The sequence below is a fragment of the Podarcis melisellensis genome, assembly GCF_964234715.1.
Source record: "Podarcis melisellensis genome assembly, chromosome: Z".
Taxonomy (NCBI): Eukaryota; Metazoa; Chordata; class Lepidosauria; order Squamata; family Lacertidae; genus Podarcis; species Podarcis melisellensis.
In genome coordinates, this window is record NC_138547.1 from 40,062,803 (window position 1) to 40,083,036 (window position 20,234).

The following is a 20,234-nucleotide window of genomic DNA, read 5'->3' on the forward strand; positions in this document are numbered from 1 at the left end:
TTTTTGTCCACAAAAAACACTGGGCTGCCCCCCACCGCTCGGGACTCTCTGATGAAACCTCGCTTCAGGTTTTTGTCAATGAACTCCCTCAGCTCCTGCATCTCCCTGTCTGACATGGCGTACAGCTTGCCTACTGGGAGTTGGGCCCCAGGGAGTAGGTTGATTTGACAGTCAAAGGGTCTATGCGGTGGCAGTTTGTCTGCTTCCCTTTCGCTGAATACGTTGCTCAGATCTGCGTATTGCGGGGGCACCTTCCCTTTGTCCATTACTTCCATCCCGGCTAGGGTGACTCTGTCTCCTCCCGAAACCTTCCCCTCCTTGCAGTGTTCTAGGCAATGCGCTGACCCAAAGGAGACCACCCTCTGATGCCAGCCCACTAGCGGATCGTGTAGCGCCAGCCAGCTCATCCCCAAAATGATGGGCGCTCCTCCCAAGATGGCCACATTAAACGCTATCTGTTCGGTGTGCCTTGCCACCCTCATTATCATCGGGACAGTCTGTTGGCTAACTTCTCCCCCCAACAGCTCTCTGCCGTCAATCGTAGTCACCTGCAAGGGGTTACTTAAAGGGATGGTCTGTATCTGGTGCTCAGCTGCAAACTCCTTACTCATGAAATTACAGGAGCTGCCTGAATCCAAAAGCGCCTTGATCTTTAGTGGGTGTCCGTTTGGCAGTTCTAGTAACACCTCTATCACTAAAGCGGGTCTGGGAGGTTCCGGCATGGGCACTTTCACTGCTCTTTGGCCTGGCTGCTGTGCCCCGACGGTGGCAGCCAGGCGTTGGCTTTTACTTGCTCCTTGCCTTCCTCTTCCTTTCCCCCAACAGCTCCTGCCATCCCTTGCCATTCCTTTCTTTGTGGGCAGACTCTGGCAAAGTGCCCTGGCTGTTGGCAGAGATAACATCTCTTGGCGCTCCTTCCCTCCTTCTTCCGCCCTTCACTGGGATTTGAAACTGCGCGCGCCCGCGCTGTTCCAACTTCCATCGGCTCTGCCGGCGGGAAAGGTGGCTCTGGAATGTCTGGAATGCGGAACTCCCTCCAACGGTCTCCTTTCCCTTCCCGCTTTTCCAAAGCCCTCGCCTCCTGGCGCGCTCCTATGCACAGCGCAGATTTGGTTAACTGATCCATAGACTCCGCCCTGGGCCCCCGGGAAAGCTCATCTTTGACGGTTGAAGAAAGCCCCTCTTCGAAAAGCATTTGGATGGGCTCCGCCGATAGGTCCCACCCCAATTTATGAATCAGCATAGTAAACTCAGTCCAGTACTCACGGACAGATCTGCTTCCTTGCTGGCAAGCCATTAACTGCCTTCGCACCACCCCCTGCTCAATATCGCTGGAAAACATCAGGTCCATGGCACGAAAAAACTTCCTCGTGTCCTTTAGGATCTCATTATTCGCTGCCATCAGGGGTCTAACCCAATCCTTCGCCCCGGATTCGAGATGGCCAATCACAAAAGCCACTCGCGATTCCTCGTCGGGGAAGTCATCAAACTGCAAGTTTAGAGCGTATTGCATCTCTGTTCTAAAGGCATGATAGTTCCTGGGATCCCCCCCGAATTTCTGCACCAATCCTGGCACCTTTCTGGCGAGCGGGGTGGTTTTCTCCTTTCCCTTTTCTGCATCCTGAGCCCTCCTCTCCTCAAGCCTCGCCGTTTGCAGCGCCAACTGGATCTCCAACGCCCTGTACCTTTCTCCCAGGCTTGGACCCCCTCCAGCTGCTCCTGCTCCTCCGGTTCCGGCTGGGTTGCTCATGATGCTTCTCCCTGCACAAGCTGGCTTTCGGTGACTTTCGGATTGCTGTGATGGGACGATGAGCTGCTTGTGCGTAAAATGCAAGTCCCTCAGAGTTTGATCAGGTTTTCAAACCTCTGCCTGTGACGGAGCCCCTCCAGCATGGCTGCGTCAATCACTAGTAGAATCCGAAAGTGGCTGCTTTCGGAATCGTTTCCAACATAAAAGCTCTTTAACGGAAACACGTCGTCTGGCCTCTCGGCGTGACAGTTTCCGGCGAGGTGTGGGTGTCCCTATAGGAGGTCCTGAGACCTCCCCACTGTTTTCGCTGGAAGCGTCTCTGAGCCATCCCTCCGACTCACTTTCCCTTGGAGTTCTTGCTCGCCCTCTACTGGTTCCCTCTTCCGCTGCTACTCCTCTCTCAACCTCAGTGAGCCTTTGCGCCCCCGGCGCTTTAGATGGCAGTTCCCTGACAATTGCATACAATAATTTGTATAGTAGGAGAAATTTGCACTACTGTACCGATGTATTTTCATGAAGATTTTTTTCCATTGCACATTAATATGGAAATGTGGAGAACTGAATTTAAGACTGGGGGGGGGGGAGAGAAAAACAGAGAGAATGGGCTGAGTCACTACCGAAGGGCTACTGATGTAAAAGCAAAGTGAGGGAGGAATCGCTCCATCTTTCACTTGATCACAGATTCAGACTTGTAACAGTGCGATCCTAACCATGCCTACTCAGAAGTAAGTCCTGCTGAATTTCTTGGGGTTTATCTCAAGTGAGTAGGGTTAGCGTGGCTGCTTAAATAACTAGCTTCAGCCATTGTACCAGAGAGGAAGTTTTAGTGGACATATTTTAATAGCTTTAGTTTCAATGTGATTTTTTTTTTGGGGGGGGACTTTACACCACTTAGAGATCTTTGAAATATTAATCATAGAATTGGAAGGGACCACAAATGTCATCTAGTCCAATGCCCTGCAATGCAGGAATCCACCTGGGACTCAAAGCCATGATTCTGAGATTAAGAGTCTCATGCTCTACTGATAAGTCCATTTAAGTAATAATAGAGAGGAATAAATGTATTGACTAGATATTTGTATGTGTGTGTGTGTCTTTGGGTGGCTACAAAAGAGAAAAATAATCACCCGAAAGGGAACAAAGGCACCAATTTGCATATTCTAATAGCTATAGATGTCAGTTTAAGAGTAACTATAATTTAAATGAAGGGACACGGGTGGCGCTGTGGGTTAAACCACAGAGCCTAGGGCTTGCCAATCAGAAGGTCGGCGGTTCAAATCCCTGCGACGGGGTGAGCTCCCGTTGCTCGGTCCCAGCTCCTGCCAATCTAGCAGTTCAAAAGGACGTCAAAGTGCAAGTAGATGAACAGGTACCGCTCCGGCAGGAAGGTAAACGACGTTTCCGTGCGCTGCTCTGGTTTGCCAGAAGCAGCTTAGCAATGCTGGCCACATGACCCGGAAGCTGTACGCCGGCTCCCTCGGCCAATAAAGCGAGATGAGTGCCGCAACCCCAGAGTTGGGCACGACTGGACCTAATGGTCAGGGGTCCCTTTACCTTTATAATTTAAATAAAAATGCATCCTGTTGTTGTGGGTAAGGCTTCGAGAAGATCTGCTGTCTCAAGTGGTCATCTAATTGCTGACTGCAGACAGGAAACTTCAAAGACCCAAGTCTGCTCTCTTTTCTTAGGTTTTTTTTTTAAATAATAAAAACATGTCAACCAGATTTGGACCCAAACAACCCTTCAAGCATGAGGCTGCCCTCTGCAAAACTGATCACATGGACACTCAGTATGTGTGGTGCTTGGATAAGGACCTTATATATCATGTTTGTATTTCAGCTGCCAAAGGGACTCCAAGATGAAGCCGTCCATCTTCTTGTTCCTTGTGAGTTGCAGTGTATTCAGCGCTGATGTGAAGCTGGTGTCGAAGAGAAATTCGGGTAAGTTCCAGAAAGCTGCTTCCAGTAACCTTGTTGAGCCATTCTGCTGTGCATTCTTTAGCTGTATAGTAAGGGTTTGCTGAGGCTTGCCTAAGCACATGAAGGACAAAATTCAGCAAAGGGTGGTTCTTTAAAAGATAGTCAGTGTTCTGCTATAAGTATTAGGTTTAAAAAGAAGGTGTTATTTTAAAAGTCTTAAATGGTGACAACTAATAGAGGTGCTGTTATTTCAGTGTCCTCAATACTAACAATAACTGAATGACTGATTCATTGAATTTTATATTCCTTTTGGAAGGAACGCTAAAGAGCTTTGTTAAGTGGGGCTCTTTGCAAAGTGCTTCTTTTTCTTCAAAAAGCACCTTCGTTTCTTTGCAAAAAGGTGTTTGGAAAATAGCTCACATCTAAGCAGATGTAGTTCCACAGCAGCTGCTAAGAATGCACTTTTAGATGTAGTGTATCAGTTGCAAATGTTAATGTCAGATATAGAGTGCTTTGGACCAAGGGATTTGTGAGTGTTGGAAACAATCAGGATTATTATTTTTTTATTTATTTATAGAAAAATAATTGTATACTCATTTAGAAAAAAATTATCGAAGTGTTTTAAAGTAATGAAATATAAAACCACACAATAAAACTATTAAAAAGTTATTAAAAAGTTAAAGACAGACATAAGTGACAAGCCTGTGTCATTTGTTGATGAAATGAAAGAGCAGAATCTGCATCAAATCTGGCACCGAAACCCCAAATAACTATGCTGTTATTTTAAAATACTTAAAGTACTATGGAAATTTTAATTCATTTTTGAACACCACTATTGCTGGGAAAATGTTCTTTCTAGAACAGGGGTCACCAATCCTTTTCAACTAGTGGGCACATTTTGAATCTTCAGTGAGTGCTGGGGTTGCTAGTCACAAGATGGCTGCCACAGAGGGAGCATAGCATAACACAAAATGGCTGCAAAGGCAAATGTCGTATAACATGGAAAAAGAAGAAGAAAAAGAGAGAACCACCCCCAATAAGCTTCTGCCTTTTATAGGTCCTTATCATGGAGTTCACACACATAAGCACTGATGCTATTGGTGTTGCTTTCTGTCAGGGACTGGTGGGACGCTGATGAGCATGCTCTGGGGGATGGAGGGCTGGAGTCTGACTCAGGAGAGGAGGTCAGTGATTTCTGGGGACCTGTACCAGCCAGGAAGCAAGAATCAGAGGCAGGGGAAGCTTCAGAGCTGGAGGGTGGAGCACAGGATGGGTTGGAAGGGGATGAGGAAGAGGCAAGTCAGGCAAGTGAGGGGCCAGTGCTTCCTCACCCTCTCTTGCACCACTGCCTCCCAGAATCAGGAGGGGGTTGAAAAGGGAGTTTTTGCGCAGACACAGTCTCTGGCTGCATGCGTGCAACCCGTTGAGGAAGGTACATAAACTGGTGCAGGGGGAGTGGCCCCATGTTGCTGCAACTGCTCCATAGAGCGTGGATCTGCGAATTGCTGCCTGTGATGCTAGATTGGTGTGCGTAAATATCCAGAACTGTAGAAGCGACTATATTATCTTTGTCAATAAATACTTACCTATCTGCCATCTGCATTCCTTTGGCTGGGAAGCACCCTTGACACTATCATAGAATTGTAGAGTTGGAAGGGACCATGAGGGTCATCTAGTCCAACACCCTGCAATGCAGGAATCTTTTTGGCCAATGTGAGACTCAAACCCACAACCTGCTCTACCAACTGAGCTATATCTAACAACAAGAGGAAGCATTCCTCCATACTAGGAAAAATATTCCTCCATACCAGGAAAAACACTACTCTCATTTTACATAAATTGCTTAGAAGGTACCGGCACATTTTGCTTCATAACTTTCTTTTGTTCTTTCTAGAAGGGCTAGGCACTTACTTTTTTTTTTTAATGCAAGTTCAGAGTCTAGGGCACTTGCCCAGGAGAAACCTTCATGGGCAACATGCTCTGCACAGGCACTGGGTTGGTGACCTCTGTTCTAGGAAGACACCTCGGCAGTGGACCCCAATGTTTTCTGGAATGCCTCTCCACATAAAGGCCTACACAGAGCCTTAGATCATCATGCGCTTTGTCTGAGGGAGTGTTGGAGGATGAAGGGGGAAGGCCTTTTCAGTTGTGGCTTCCTGTTTGTGGAATATCATCACTAGCAAGGTCCATCTAGCACCTTTACTGACATTTTGTTTGGTGCCCGATTAGAACTATTCTTTTCATGGACTATGATGGTGATTATGTCTTCTGTTAGTGTGCTGCTGAAGCTTTCTGCTGCTGCTATTGGGGTGGGTGTTACTTTCTGAATCTTTCATGAAATGGCATGTTTTATGTGAATGTGTTTTACTTGGGTCTATGTCTAAAATACGTTGCGAGTTGTTTGAAGAACCACGTAACTAACAAGTGACTAACAAGCTTAATCATAATAATATACATTTTTGCCAATGTATTTTTTTATAACAATACTTTGACGGCCAAGGAAATGCAACAACCATTTTTAAGCATCCCTTGTGAAATTTGCCCATGTGTAATATAATGGTTTGCTAGAATACAAGTGATTTCTTGTTCGGGATTCTTCTTTCTCCAGTATTAAAGGCCTGATCTTGCCAACCTCTATAGAAAATATTTGGTGCTAAGATAGTTGTGCTTTGTTTAACGCCAGAGTAAAATAATTACATATTGCACGATGCTAAAGTAAGCAAATTATGAAAGTAGTTCAAACCCCTTTCCTTAATGCTGCTTAGATGTGTGTGGGGTGCTTCTTTCGTTGGAATTGTACAAGTGTAAGTGTGTGTGCGTGTGTGCTACTTGGTAGTGAATTCATATTGCCTATGAGTAGCTATTTAGCAAGTAACATATGGCACAGTCAGAGCTCTGATCTCTTAATGATATGCGAGTACCCCAAAATGAGTTGCACCAAGCATTCCTGTGCAATGCTTGGAAATCTCAAGGATTTTTTTTTTTTTTAGTGTATAAGCCCACTTGCTCTGAATCCCACTTTTGCTGCTAGTCCTTTCACTTTCCCCAATGGGAAAGAAGCCTTATCTTATTAGATGGTAGAAGTTTACAAATATGCAGTGTCCTTTCTTGCAAGGATTATGGAACTGGTTGATTTCTACTTACTGAAGGGAGAGGACTAGCCAATGCAAGGTGTGTATCCCACCTTGAGTCATACTCAGATGAAAAGGAGGCTGGACCTAACTTTAAATAGGACAATACTTTTTGAGTGTGTGCATTTCAAGTTTCTTTCATTTTACAATCTTGCCCCATGCTTCATGGGCCTGTCCTGGAAGACTTGTCTCCCATCCTCTTGAAATGGAATTCCTCTCCTAACTTGATCCTTACTAAGGGTTCAGTTGTGTTGGCAAAACCTGAACTCTGTAAGATGTGCAACTTGGCTAGAGTTGTATCTCTATATAAGTACTGACCTTATTTCAAGGTGCCTTACAGAAGAGTAAATAATGTCTTTTCTCCCTGGTGGTGCAGCTTGAAAGGAAGCCCCACCCCTTTATGTATCTCTAACATTGCATTTCATAAGCAAATACATCCTTTCGCTACTATCTCTGAACTCAAGCTCTGCATATAGGAAAGTTTCATATGTGTAATAGGTGACATCTTGGGTCTATTGATCAATGCAGACTTCCTCACAACTTTTTTTAAAGGGTTGCCACCTGAAGCAAAGCTATTGATGTTTCTTTCGATAATGTCATGTGCTAAATGGATTTTCTATGTTTCTCAGATTTTAAGGCTGCTCCTTGAAGCATAACTAGTGACTGTGTCCTTTTCAAAAGAAGGATGTCGCACATAGAGCCTTGTCTCCAAATTGCTCAGTGGCACGCGCTGGGAGGATTTGCTCTAATTTGCCATGTTGAGGCTTGTATTGGGGACAAACGAACACCTAGGAAAACTGTTCAGAGGATACAATTTTGCAACAAGCTAAGAGGATGGAATCAATCATCTTCCCCAGTAAAGGAATACACTTATCAAGCCACATTTGTGTTCTTCAGTCTGAAGCTTAAAGGGTGACATTCAACTAAATTTTACTCGGGGATAGAACCATCAAAATTAATGAATATAACTATGTTAGATCCATTAATTTCAGTAGGCCTATTCTGAGTTAAGCTTAGCTGAATGCCACCTAATATATATTTACATGCAAATGTTTGTAAATATTTTTAACCTATAGTTAAAAGTTACAGGATTTCAGCAGGAAGCTATGGGACATGCACCAATGCACAGCCTGAAACTTTTGCAGGTGCAAACAGTATTGGATTGTGGAGACTTCCGGGGGAGGAAATGGCGGATTGGCTGTCTTTCTATTGGCTCTCCACTGACAGAAGATAATTACGTGGTGATCGATGGTAATCAGGCTGAAGTTCTGACTATCAAATAACTCTGTGATAAAGAGTGATCGAGTGAGTAACCTCAAATGCTCTGATCAAAGCCGTTTTCTGCTGTTGGCATCAGGGGGGATTAGAGGGGGCCTAAAAGGAGCTGGTGAGCTGAGGGACTGACATTGCATCCAAACGCCACATAAGATCCCTTTGATTTGCACCCTCTCTTTCTTAAACACCTTTGAGACAAGATAACTCTGTGACGTTGAGAGAAATGAAATTTCACAATCGGAAATCTTGCTGTTCTCTGCTGTCTGCACCTAGGGGTTCAGAAGGGGTTGGAATGAGCTGGCAAGCAGAGGACCTGACATGGTGCCCAAACACTACAAGAAAAAACTGTCTTAGAGAGATTTATCTGTCTGCTGGTGAAAATCTATAATTGGAAACCCTGCAAAAACTACCTTTTGTCGCTAAGAATAATAAAGGAAAATTGGTTGTTAAAGTGTCTAAGCAAGAGCAGAAAACTGGATTTAGGGTTGGCAATAAAGATTAAATAGGTGAGGTGACCCCTTGTGTGAAAAATATCTATTTCTTCTTATTCTTTAAAAAAAATGGCGCTGATAAACTGAAAGTAAATTACTCTCTATTATGCCAATAAAGGCTGAATGAATGAAGTACTTTCTGTTGGAAAAAAATCTTACTTTGACTGTGACTGTATTCTTAAAGTGGAACAACAGAAACTCTCAGTATGGCAAAGGTATTTTGAATCTTTCGGTGACTATTGGGATTGTTCAGCAGTTGAAGGCTGAACAATGAAAAGTGATCAGATCAACATTTGATAAATCAGAGAGAGATGAAATGGAAAATGGAGATGGAGACTATCTAGAGACTTGAGACCAAATTGATGAAAAACTGGCAGAATTGGATGGGGAACAGTAAAATGGTAGCAAGCACATGGTGAAATGGAAGTCCCTTCCATTCAAGAGTTTAGAGGAAAAGGAGAGGATGGAATCATAGATGCAGAGAAAGAGATGATGGAAATGAGAGGGGGGGAACTTTGGAAAAACTTCAAATGTAGCATTCTGCATATGATTTGGAGTGAATTCAGAGAACAATGCTATTAAATTCATCAAACTATCTCTGGGAAAAGACGGGGGAAAAACAAAAGTGGGAGGTCCTAGAGGAGGAGATCAGGGTACTATCATAAACACAACAGAAAATGAAAAACAAAAGGAAGTGGATTTTGACCATATAGAAGTGAGCTCATATAATGAAAAAATGACCCCCCCCCACTCAATATGTGATCACAGTGGAGAGATTTTAACATGAATGAAAGAATTTATTATTACCCAGTATGGATGAATGGCGGTGGGAATTAATGAAGGCAAAGTTAATTACCAATAATAATAACAATTTGGGAATCCCTCTTGGACTTTTTGTGGGGAAAGAGAAATTAATGATTCTGAGACACTGACTCAAAAGAAATGTTGTTTAACAGAAAGTGGAGAAGGTAGCTATTAACATGGACTGAATGTCTTAAATAATCTTTTTTTTATGTAACCGCAGATGGAAAACTGGAAGTCTTTTGTTATCTATCTCTAATGTTTCTTTTCCTCGTCTTTTTGCATGTCCTTTTTTTTGTTGTTCTCCCTCCCTCCCTCCCTCCCTCCTTTTTGTTTTGTTTTTTGGAGCTTGTTAAGGTCTATGGATTAAGGTCCATGGATTAAGTATTCATGAGAATGGTGGATGGAGGGCCCTGAGTGGGAGACAGGAAGTGTTGGTCTCCTAGGGTGAGATGCTGGGAGGGGCTGCAACCTTCTGCATGTGGTGGGGGCTGAAAATTGCCTCCAGAAGAGGACTCTGTATTCTACTTGTTCTGCTTGTAGTTTTTGTAGCTGTTTCCTTATTGTATGGCGAAATTCTTTAATAATAAAAAAAGTTATTAAAACAAAAACAAACAAAAAATTCTGGAATTCTGTAGCTGTTTTTAAAATTTACATTAGTTTTCTGTATCTTACTGTAGTGTTAAAAAACTTTAATAAAAATATTAACATACGAAAGAAAGAAAGAAAGAAAGAAAGAAAGAAAGAAAGTGGAATTGCGTGTATCACCCAACACTAGCATGAGCAGGGCTGCCCCAAAGGCATTTTGACACCTGAGGCAAACCACAAAATGTTGTTTCCCCCACCAGGGAAGAAAGGGTGAATGGAGATCCACATCAGGAACAAGGTGGGGAATAAAGATATACATGGTGAACAAGAGGGTAAATGAAAAACTACATTGGGAACAAGTGAGAGGAATCAAATCAACCTTGCTCAGTGGTTGAACTGGGAATCAAAGGCTGTTTGGGGTGGGGGTGGAGCCCACTGTGAACCATGACAAGCGTGTGCAGACCCCAGGTGACCCCTCTGCCAGGGGTGGGGAGAGGAGGCCAGCAGTATGGCCTGTATGCTGAGAGCTCACTGAGGATGGAGGCACTGGGATGTGGGCTGCAAGGAGGTGATAGATCCAGCCTCCAAGCAATGTGTCACAGCTGTTGCTGCTACTTGGACAATAGTAGTAGTGGGCATTGCATTCCTTGGAGACCAAATCTGCTGCCCTGTATATCCTGTCACCCGAGCTGGTTGCCTCACTCTGCCTCCTGAGTGGACCAGCCCTGCTCATGAGTACAAATGAATGCACAATATAAAACATGTCTGGAAGGGCCCAGAATTGGCTAGCTTGCCCCAAGTGGTTGCCTGTACACTGTGGCCAGTTGTCACTCAGTAAAGGATCCTTAACATTCATCCAGTATCATGTAACCCACAGGTAACTAAAGAGGCGCCTTCAAGATGCTGTTATATTACAGTTTCCTTAATCCCTGACCATGGATCATGCTGTTGGGGCTGATGGTAGTCGGAGTCAAACAGCATCTGGAGTTAAACACTGCCTACCCTCTCTGTAACCCATGTGTTGACAAAAAATATCTGTAGAGTGCTGAGCAGCCGTGGTATTTCTGGCAGATTCAACAGCCTCTGGCTGGCTATGGAAAATAAATGGATGACTTCACCGGAACACAACAGGGTGCTTTCCTACTGCTTTGTCACGAGAGGGATGAACAGTGTAAAGGCGGTCTTTGTTGACCAATGACAAAATTGGGAAACAGGGCAGTCTTTATTGGGCGGCGATGTGTTAAGCAGGCCAGAATGGGTTTCTGTTTTCCCTCATGATGTATGGTGTGGCTGAGATTAATTAATTTGATGAACTCCTAAATACTTAGCGTCAGACGGTTGTTTATAAAATTGCCATGGGCACTGGTGCTTCCATTGCCAAAATTGCACCACCTGTGCACAGGAGAGCATATCATTAGAATGAGAGCAGGATGGACCCCCAAGGCTTGCAGGTGTACAAAAGCACTTTTTAATAATGACCAAAACAAGAAAAAAGAGGAGCAGGGAATCCCCCCTCCCAAATAGCTCAGTGAGGGCTGAGTGTGCTCAATTGCCACTGAATGTTAACCGACTCCTTGGGAGCTGGGCGGGGAAAAGGGGAAGGGGGACGAAAAGAAGCAGCTGGAATTCAGGGCACTCTGTACTGCAACATTTTGTTGCTGCTCCCACTTGTTTCTATAACAATGCACATAAGTAAAACAGAGTTCATAAGCCACCCTGTGACTCTAAGTGGCCTAGGCATGGACTACTTTTTTCCTCTTTTCTTTTGCTTCTTATGTTGCTTCTTATGAAGAAAAACAACACCCAGGAACATACTGTGAGGAACTGGTTTTCCAAGCTGGTGGCTTGGAAGTTTGAGTCTTATCACCACAGGGACCACCAACCGCTTGAGGCCTGTGGGCCCATTGGTACACCAAGAAAGCTGTTGTGGGCAACGCACGCACGCATGCGAGTGCACACACACAGCAGCTAAGCACATACTGCAACCTATTCTAGTGGCTACAATGGAATGTTTCTTACAAGCCTATTCTTGATGTATATGGAGGAAATTCTGTGGCTAGTAGGGAAGGCACCTGTGGTTGCATATGCAGCTGCAGGTACCACACTGATGACCACTGTACTTCCAGGCCACAGCCTGACCTATGGCATGTGGTGCCTCCGTATAAATACGTGGAACCCTCCCCCCTATATTTAGCATGACAATATCTATGCTTTGGCACTCTCTGCTTATTGACATCAGGCAGGTGCCTTCCCTGTCCTGTTTTCAGTGCTGTCCTGGACTGGTTGGACGCAGGGGAATGGTGGGAGGTACCAGCTGGGAAACCCCCATGGGAAAAAGGCTCAGAGTCCAGAGAGTGGTGGTGGGGACAACAAACAGTGGTCTCAGGGAGAAGAGGGAGAAGGTGAGGAAGAGGAGGTGTTGGTAACAGAGGTAAACAGTTTAGTGAGCTGGAAGAGGCTGGGGCAGGGCACAGTTCAGACTGTGAGACAGAAGTGGGGCCAGGGGACAGGCAGGCTGCTGAAGAAGCCAGGGAGTCTCGCTCCAGCTGCTGCATTATCATGTGACTGAGGGCACAGCAATGTGTTTGGTTTGGAGAAGGCATGGTGGGGCAGGAGAGGCTGCAATGCAGCCCTCAGGGAAGTTGGCTCTTCTTAGGCTTTCACCTTCCACACAAATACACTCCAAACCCACATTGATTTGTATGTGTCTGCTTAACTATGCAATTTATATGGATGTGTAAGAGGATGAAGGGGGCAAGTGCACTGTTGCCATTTGCAGGTGCTTTTAAACTTCTGCTTCAAGAAATGAATGCCATATATGCAACGGTCACAGTTTGACAATATCTTAGTAATTATTCCTGCTTGGCATGTTAACTCTTAGTGTTTTCGAAATGATTGAGATCCTCCAATGAATGGCTTGGCCTGCGAGCAATTTTCACCAGGAAAAGCAGAGTTCTGATTTATCTAGGGTGGGGAAAATTGGCCTTTCACATGCTAGCTTAATTTTTTTAAAAAATAAAAAAAGTATTTTACTGTGAATGCTTTATGCACCGACCGTAATATTATTTAAAGCTAATCTGGGATTTAAGCAGTGGGAGACATGAAACCCTTTCTTTTTAAGATTTATGTAATTCTTCAAAGCCACTCTCGGTTCTTGAACAAATAATTAAATATGTTTATAGGAATTTTAACAATACCTCCCCAAGATCCTAGGCAGAAATCTCTGTAGTCAATAAAGTGGAACAACTCAGTTTAAGCTCTTGGTGATTAAATGTGGTGGTGGACCTTTATTTCTCTGCAGAAAGTAAACACTGCTTCCACTTTCCACTTGGCTCATTGCTAGCACAATTCTGTCTTGGTTGCATTTGAAGCCTCAGGGTACACTTGTACTACAAATAAAACACACATGCACTCAGTCCCTGAGATCCCATCTTTAGTGTGTAAACCCTTGCAAAGGTTTGACAAATGTCACCTGTCCTATTTAGGTTAGGGTTGAGTTTCCAGTCAGCACTGAACCAGTGATCTTTGGAGCTTAAAACATAAGGTCTCTCTCAAGAGGCATAAGGTCAGGTAGCTGCATCTTCATCAGGCTCTTGGGTCTATTGAGCAGCAAAGTGAACTCATTATTAAATCAGAAGGGTGTCATCTTAATGTGTCACCCCAAAAAGAAAATGCATTCATTAAAAGAAGAACAGAAGAGCATGCAGATTTACATATGCTAATTTATAGATGCGAATTAAGAAATAATTTCTGTAATTTAAAGAGAAATAGACCTCTCGCTGTCACTGTCATACCCTCTAAGTGTCCCTATTTGTCAGAGACAGTCCTGGATTTACAGCCGTCCTGGTTTCTGATTTGATCCCAGAATGTCCCAGTTTTCCTTAGGACATCTCTGTTTTCATTGGAGAAATGTTGGAGGGTGTGGAGATATTCAACCCCCTAAGCCATCTGAAGCCAGCCCTGTATAGGGAATGTTTTTTGATGTTTAATGTTTTATTATGTTTTTATATATGTTGGAAGCTGCCCAGAGTGCCTGAAGCAACCTAGTCAGATGGGTGGGGTATAAATGTTGTAATAATAATAACAACAACAACAACAACAACAACAACAACAACAACAACAACAACAACAATAATGGAATAGGATGACTCTATTTTCATTGGAGAAGTGCTGGAACGTATGCACTGTTGATGAGCAGCTTCAGGGCCTCTCCTATTCTGCCTTCTTTGAGCTTTCCCCTTTGAACTGGACTAGGACTGGACAGCCATTGCAATTGAGGGCTGTCCTCTGTAAATCAGGAACACGTGGCTGCCCTGTCAGTCAGTCTTTCCTTACAATGCAGCCTCCAGAACATTCAGTTGCCACATGATAGTCCAGTTTGGATTACAATATAACCTAACATGTTGTGCAATTAAGCTTCTTTCCCTGCAGATCTTCAGACCTTGGGGAATGCTTTGTTCTGATTTGATGGGCCAGAGAAGACTCAGACTGAGACAATTCATGTTTGTTTTAAGGGATGCAGTGGGTTGGTCTGCAGATGTAACTGGACTCCAAGCCCCAGCGAGTGTGTTCATTGGGAGGGATGATAGGAGTTTTAGTCCAGCAAAATCTGGAGGGCTGCAGGGCAAAAGGCCCCGGATAAAACTTAAAATACTAACAGATGCTAAAGAAAGAGGGGGGTTTGCCCTGCCGGACTTAAGGTTATACTATGAGGCAGCATCCTTCTGCTGGCTGAAGGATTGGTTTCTACTAGAAAACACTGATGTCCTAGATCTGGAAGGGTTTAACAATGCTTTTGGATGGCATGCATATTTGTGGTACGACAAGGTAAAGGTACATAAATTGTTCAAGAGCCATATTGTCAGGAAAGCTTTGTTTAATGTCTGGACTAGATACAAGGACTTATTTGAAAATAAGACACCGAGGTGGTTGTCACCAACGGAGGCGAAGACCACCAAAGTACTTAACATGGAGAGTGGTTGGGCTAAATATTGTGAGATAATAGAAAAAGTTGGAGATAATTGGAAGCTGCAGAGTTTAGAAAAAATAAAGGACAAGGTGCGAGACTGGTTTCTCTATGCCCAAATTCAAGAGATGTTTAAAAAAGATAAAAAGATTGGTTTCCAGGTGGAAAAATCAAAATTAGAGACAGAACTACTTGAACCTAAGACGAAAGTGCTCTCAAGAATGTATAACTTGCTGCTTAAATGGAATACACAAGATGAGTTAGTTAAATCAGCTATGATTAAATGGGCTCAAGACATTGGTTACAACATCATGTTTGAAGACTGGGAAAGGTTATGGAACACCGATATGAAATTCACGGCATGTAGTGCCTTGAAAGAAAACATTATGAAAATGATATATAGGTGGTACATGACCCCAGTCAAACTTGCAAAGATTTACCATTTGTCTGATAAAAGGTGTTGGAAGTGTAAGGAAGCTGAAGGAACGTTCTTTCACCTCTGGTGGACATGCCCGAAGGTGAAGGCATTCTGGGAAATGGTTTATAATGAGTTGAAAAAGGTATTTAAGTATACCTTTACTAAGAAACCAGAGGGCTTTCTCCTGGGCATTGTGGGCCAGAGAGTGACAAAGAAGGATAGAACTTTCTTTTTATATGCAACTACAGCAGCAAGAATTCTATTGGCTAAATATTGGAAGGTACAGGAGCTACCCACGCTGGAAGAGTGGCATACGCAGCTGATGGACTATATGGAACTGGCCGAAATGACTGGCAGAATCCGAGACCTGGGAGAAGAGGCAGTGGAAGAGGATTGGAAAAAATTTAAGGACTATTTACAAAAACATTATAAGTTATGTGAATGTTGAGAATTTGTTAAGTTTTTAGACAACAAGCTTCAGATCTCAAATTTTTGATATTGCTGAATTTAAGTTCTGATGATGAAATGACTAAAGTCTAGGGTAAAGTTTCTATATTGAGGACTGTTGGAATTGTGAACTAACAATATTTCCCCTAAACCTAACATACAATTGAGGAAAGTACAAAACACAGGAAACAAGGTATTAATTTGCTGTAACTTTATTTTATTGAAAAAGATGCAGGGGATGGAAGATGTGGGGAAGTCTAGTAGATCATGAAAAATTGTTTTGTAAAGTAAGATCTCTTTTTTGCTTATAACCTTTTTCCTTTTCTTTCTGTAAAACTGCCTTTGTTGAATAACTGACGATGTATCTGACCTTGGAAAAAAGCAAATAAAAACATTATTATAAAAAAAAAACAAAATCTGGAGGGCTGAAGATCTCCCACTCCTGCAAATTAGGAAGGTGCCTTACATTGAGTCAGGCCTCTTGGGCCATCCTAGCTCAGCACTGTTTGCATAGACATGCAGTAGCTCTCTAGGGTTACAGACAGGGGTATTCTCAACTCAACCTTGGGATGCTGGGTATTGAACCATGGACCTTCAGCTTAATGGGATGAACATGGAAGAACAGTGCAGTTATTGGACTATAATATCTCTATTCAAAATGACATCTGTAATTTTTAGGCAAATCTGAGGCCTTCAGTGAAAAAAATCTCCCTCCAGAATGGAACTTCTATGTAGGTCAACGCAACTCTTATTAACAGTGACTCAGCAACCCATTACTTACAGACTTTCGCTCTTCCTTTAGGAGTGATCAAATCTGCTCATTACTGCTCTGCTTTACTTTTTGTCGGGAAATGTTTTGGCCCAACATTAAACAGTTCTCTGCATTTGGCAAACCAGAGCACAGCCACTAGAACCAGTGAATGGCTCAAGAAGACCTGGGATTAATTCATTTGTTTTGTTTAATAGAATTAGATTAGTTTGGGGTTGGGGAACCTGCGGCCATCCAAATGTTGCACTCCAACTCCTATCAGTCCAAACCATTGACCCTTTGGAGTTGGAGTCCAGCAACATCTGGATGGCCACAGGTTCTCCATCCCAGAATTTTGTATCCCACTTTTGCTCCACCATGAAACTCAAATAAGGATTATCCACACTTACTTTTGCCCCACTCTTTCCTGGCACTGGTCTTTGCTTTAAAGCTCCATGTCTGAGCACTATTCTTTTTTTTTTGCCCCAGAGCTTCCCCCACAAAAACCTGCTCTTTAAGTCTGAAATGCGACAAATGGCAATAGGAGTTTTCTGCAGATTTCTATTTTTTCTGATTGAGCTTTAAACAGTGGGTTTTTGTGGGGAAAGTGTGCTTGGACACGCCTGGACACAGAGCTTTAAAGCATGCACTATGCCTTGAAAGTATGGAGGAGAGGTAACTATTATTAAACCCTAAGTGTGGTGGTCTCCCATCCAGTCACTAACCACCCCTAGACCTGCTTAGGTCCAGCATCACCTGATTTCAGACCCTGGTGCAATCTTTGGGTTTGAGACACAAAGAAACCCATCATTACACATGGCTGCAGTATAAGACTGCTCACCTTTGTGGTTGTGGCCGGGCATCTGGGCTCTCACCGTGATCCAGCTCAAGGGTGGGGAGTTGATGTCCCCCTCACACCAATCACTGGCTGTATCTGGCCCACCCGGCCAATCTATGCCAGCATGGGGTGTGGCTGTGGGTGTTTTAAAACATGGCACGGCCGGGGGGGCTACCCTCTCCCAACCCACCTGCCTTCTTTTTAAGCTTTGGTATAACATGACCTTGCTATGAACAAATGTCAGCCGCCTTATTGGGACTGGATAGGAGTTTTTCCACTTGGTGAATTGGCACCGGCCATTTGGTTTTCACCTACCTTGTAGCAATTGTTACAACTTTGTAAAGTTAGGCATTGGGTGAGCCTTTGTTTAAGGGAGGGGAGGTTGTAGCCTCTGCCTGCCACTCCTCGTTAAGGGTATCCTGTTAAAGGGATTGGGGTGTGTGGATCCTGCCTGGAGTCCAAACATGGGCTTGGACCATGCCCCAACCGCAATGGGGACCGATCGGGGTGCCCCTATTTGATGTAATTCTTAGGGCTTCACCTTCTGGGTAACTTAATTCGACTCTCTGCAGACAGGCGGGAGTCAAAATATAGCCTTGCTTCAACCAGTGCCTAAGCCAAACTGCTCACATCTGTAACCAATAAAGTTGTGGCCTGTTTTGGCCCATTAACCTAAATACGTGCGGTTCTGTATGCTTAATCAATAAGGAACTGCGGGGCCTTGGGCCTTGGCATGCAATATATAGTTTACCCCCCTGCTTGTAGCTGTGTCTTGGACCAGTTAAAGGGGGTATGTACATATCTGACCTGAAGAGAGCAGCTTATTTTGACATTGATTTTATTATTTAAGTTGGCATCCCCCAACCTGATGCCCTTCAGACACTGTTGTAACTCCAGCTTCCATCTGCTGTAGCCACCATGGCCAATGGTTATTGAAGATGATGGGAATTGTAGTCCTAAAAGAACTGGATGGCACCAGGTTGGGGAATGGTGAACAAGGTCATGGCTGCTTTGCTAGAGGTGGCCTTAAAACAAGGTGTGTACTTCAGATTTTTTTTTTAAAGCTAAGGAGTAAACTCTACACAAATCAAGAGTGGAGTCCCTAAGGCAGTTGGATGGTGCCTTTTACGCCTCCTTCCAGCAACTCCTGCAGCCAAGCGAGTGCCAAATGTATTGCTCTGCTTTCCTCTGGATCACACCCATGAGGCTGAGAGGGTGTCTTGTAGTCTGGGCAGCCCAGGACCTCCAGACACACTGCCCAGGCTTTTGCCCTGGGGGAGGTCACTTTGGTGCTGCTAACACAGCAGTTTGACCCCGGAGTTGCACCTCACTGTCTCTTAAAACAGATGGATGCCAACAGCATCTGAAGAACATGGATGCTCTAGAAATTTTGTAGCAATTTTTTAAGTTCATCCTCTTGTACTTGTTCCCTTTGTTTCATTCTTCTGCTGTGTGTCACAGCCCTCCAGAAGACATCATTCCTTCCCTAGCAACTCTTTATTCCTCCATGGAGATACCAACGTGACATTTTGAGAACAGTGAATCTATACACAACTTCTCCCCCTTCTCTCCTCCTCTCAACAAATATTTCCTCTTTTTTCAGATGGTTTCTTTGTGCAAAGTAGCCTTGTTCGTTCAGGGTTTGGCTTATACTGGGCAACGAATGTTCTTGCTTGAGATTCTGGTCACGAAATCTAATAACCCTCTAAATTAGTCACCATTAAACAGAATCATGGCTTAGTTTGCTTTTTTTTTGCATCATCCCATACCAGATTGATGATGTTTTTAAGAGCACATCCTTAAGGGGCTATTAGTTTATGCAAAAATAAAATTCCCTCTTCTAGATCTAAAAATATTTCCTAACAACCTAAACAAAATTTAAGGAGTTGAAAATTACCTTTTAGAGCTCCCTGTTGGAAGGCACAGCACGAGTACTAAATTATCCCCATAATTACACCAGTAATAATGCACAACCTTCATGCACACAATAAGACCCTTAAAGGAGATCTGACTTTTACAAGTATATTATACCTTAGTGTGCCTAATGCAAGACAACCCCAACAACCGGAATGAGATGCTCTTTCACTGCAAAACAGAAAAATATATTTAAGTAAATATCTTTCTCATATATATATATGAATGAGAGACACCTGGTTCCTTCTGCTCCTTTTACCTGTAAACTATTTTTGACAGCAGCTAGGACTTAATGGTTCCAATATTGTACAGAAGTGGCAGTTTTTGTGGGAGCAACATCTGGGTGTGTGTTTAGTAGGTTTGATCAAACGGCTGGCTTGTTGTGATTCTGTTGTGAATGCAACCTCGCATTCTGAAGAGGTGGTTGGATTTTCACAGTGCTGTGTTCTGACTGGGGTTCTAGGAGAGGCCTGTGCTTCAGAGGAAGTACTTCAGTAGCAAATAGGAATGATGGAGAAATTCAACTCATTTCATATCTAAAGGCAAACTTTAAATGGGAAGGTGAACTTACCCAAATCGTACAGACGTCCTTCAGAATTTGTATTCCTTTGAATTTTGCAATGCAATTCCCAAGCTAGGTTGTTGGGATCCAACTGTCTCTAGAAGCAATGGAGTGTGCCTCCAGGGGTGAAGTCAAACTGCTGTGTTAGCAGCACCAAAGTGACCTCCCTGGGGCACAAGCCTGGGCAGATGTGCATGGGGGTCCTGAGCTGCCCAGATGACAAGACCCCCTCTCAGACTCACAGATGTGGACCAAATAAAAGCAGAGCAATACACTTGGCACCAGCATGGCTGCAGGAGTTGCTGGAAGGAGGCGTACAAGGTGCCATCCAACTGCCTTAGGGACTCCACTCTGGATTTTGTGTAGGGTTTACTCCTTAGACTTTT

At 43.8% G+C, this 20,234-nt stretch overlaps 1 protein-coding gene across 5 annotated transcripts in view; it reads left to right on the forward strand.

Moving 5' to 3' along the window:
* IL1RAPL2 (interleukin 1 receptor accessory protein like 2) overlaps window positions 1-20,234 on the forward strand; it is a 491,998-nt gene that overhangs the window by 27,160 nt on the left and 444,604 nt on the right. For 3 of the 5 annotated variants that reach the window (XM_081897611.1, XM_081897612.1, XM_081897610.1), the window contains exon 2: window positions 3,590-3,690. In XM_081897611.1, coding sequence (XP_081753737.1) covers window positions 3,609-3,690 — 82 coding nt within the window. In that variant the 5' untranslated portion in view covers window positions 3,590-3,608. Of the gene's footprint in view, window positions 1-3,587; window positions 3,691-7,945; window positions 8,106-20,234 lie in introns of those variants that run through there. The other 2 variants (XM_081897614.1, XM_081897615.1) reach the window with 2 other exon arrangements.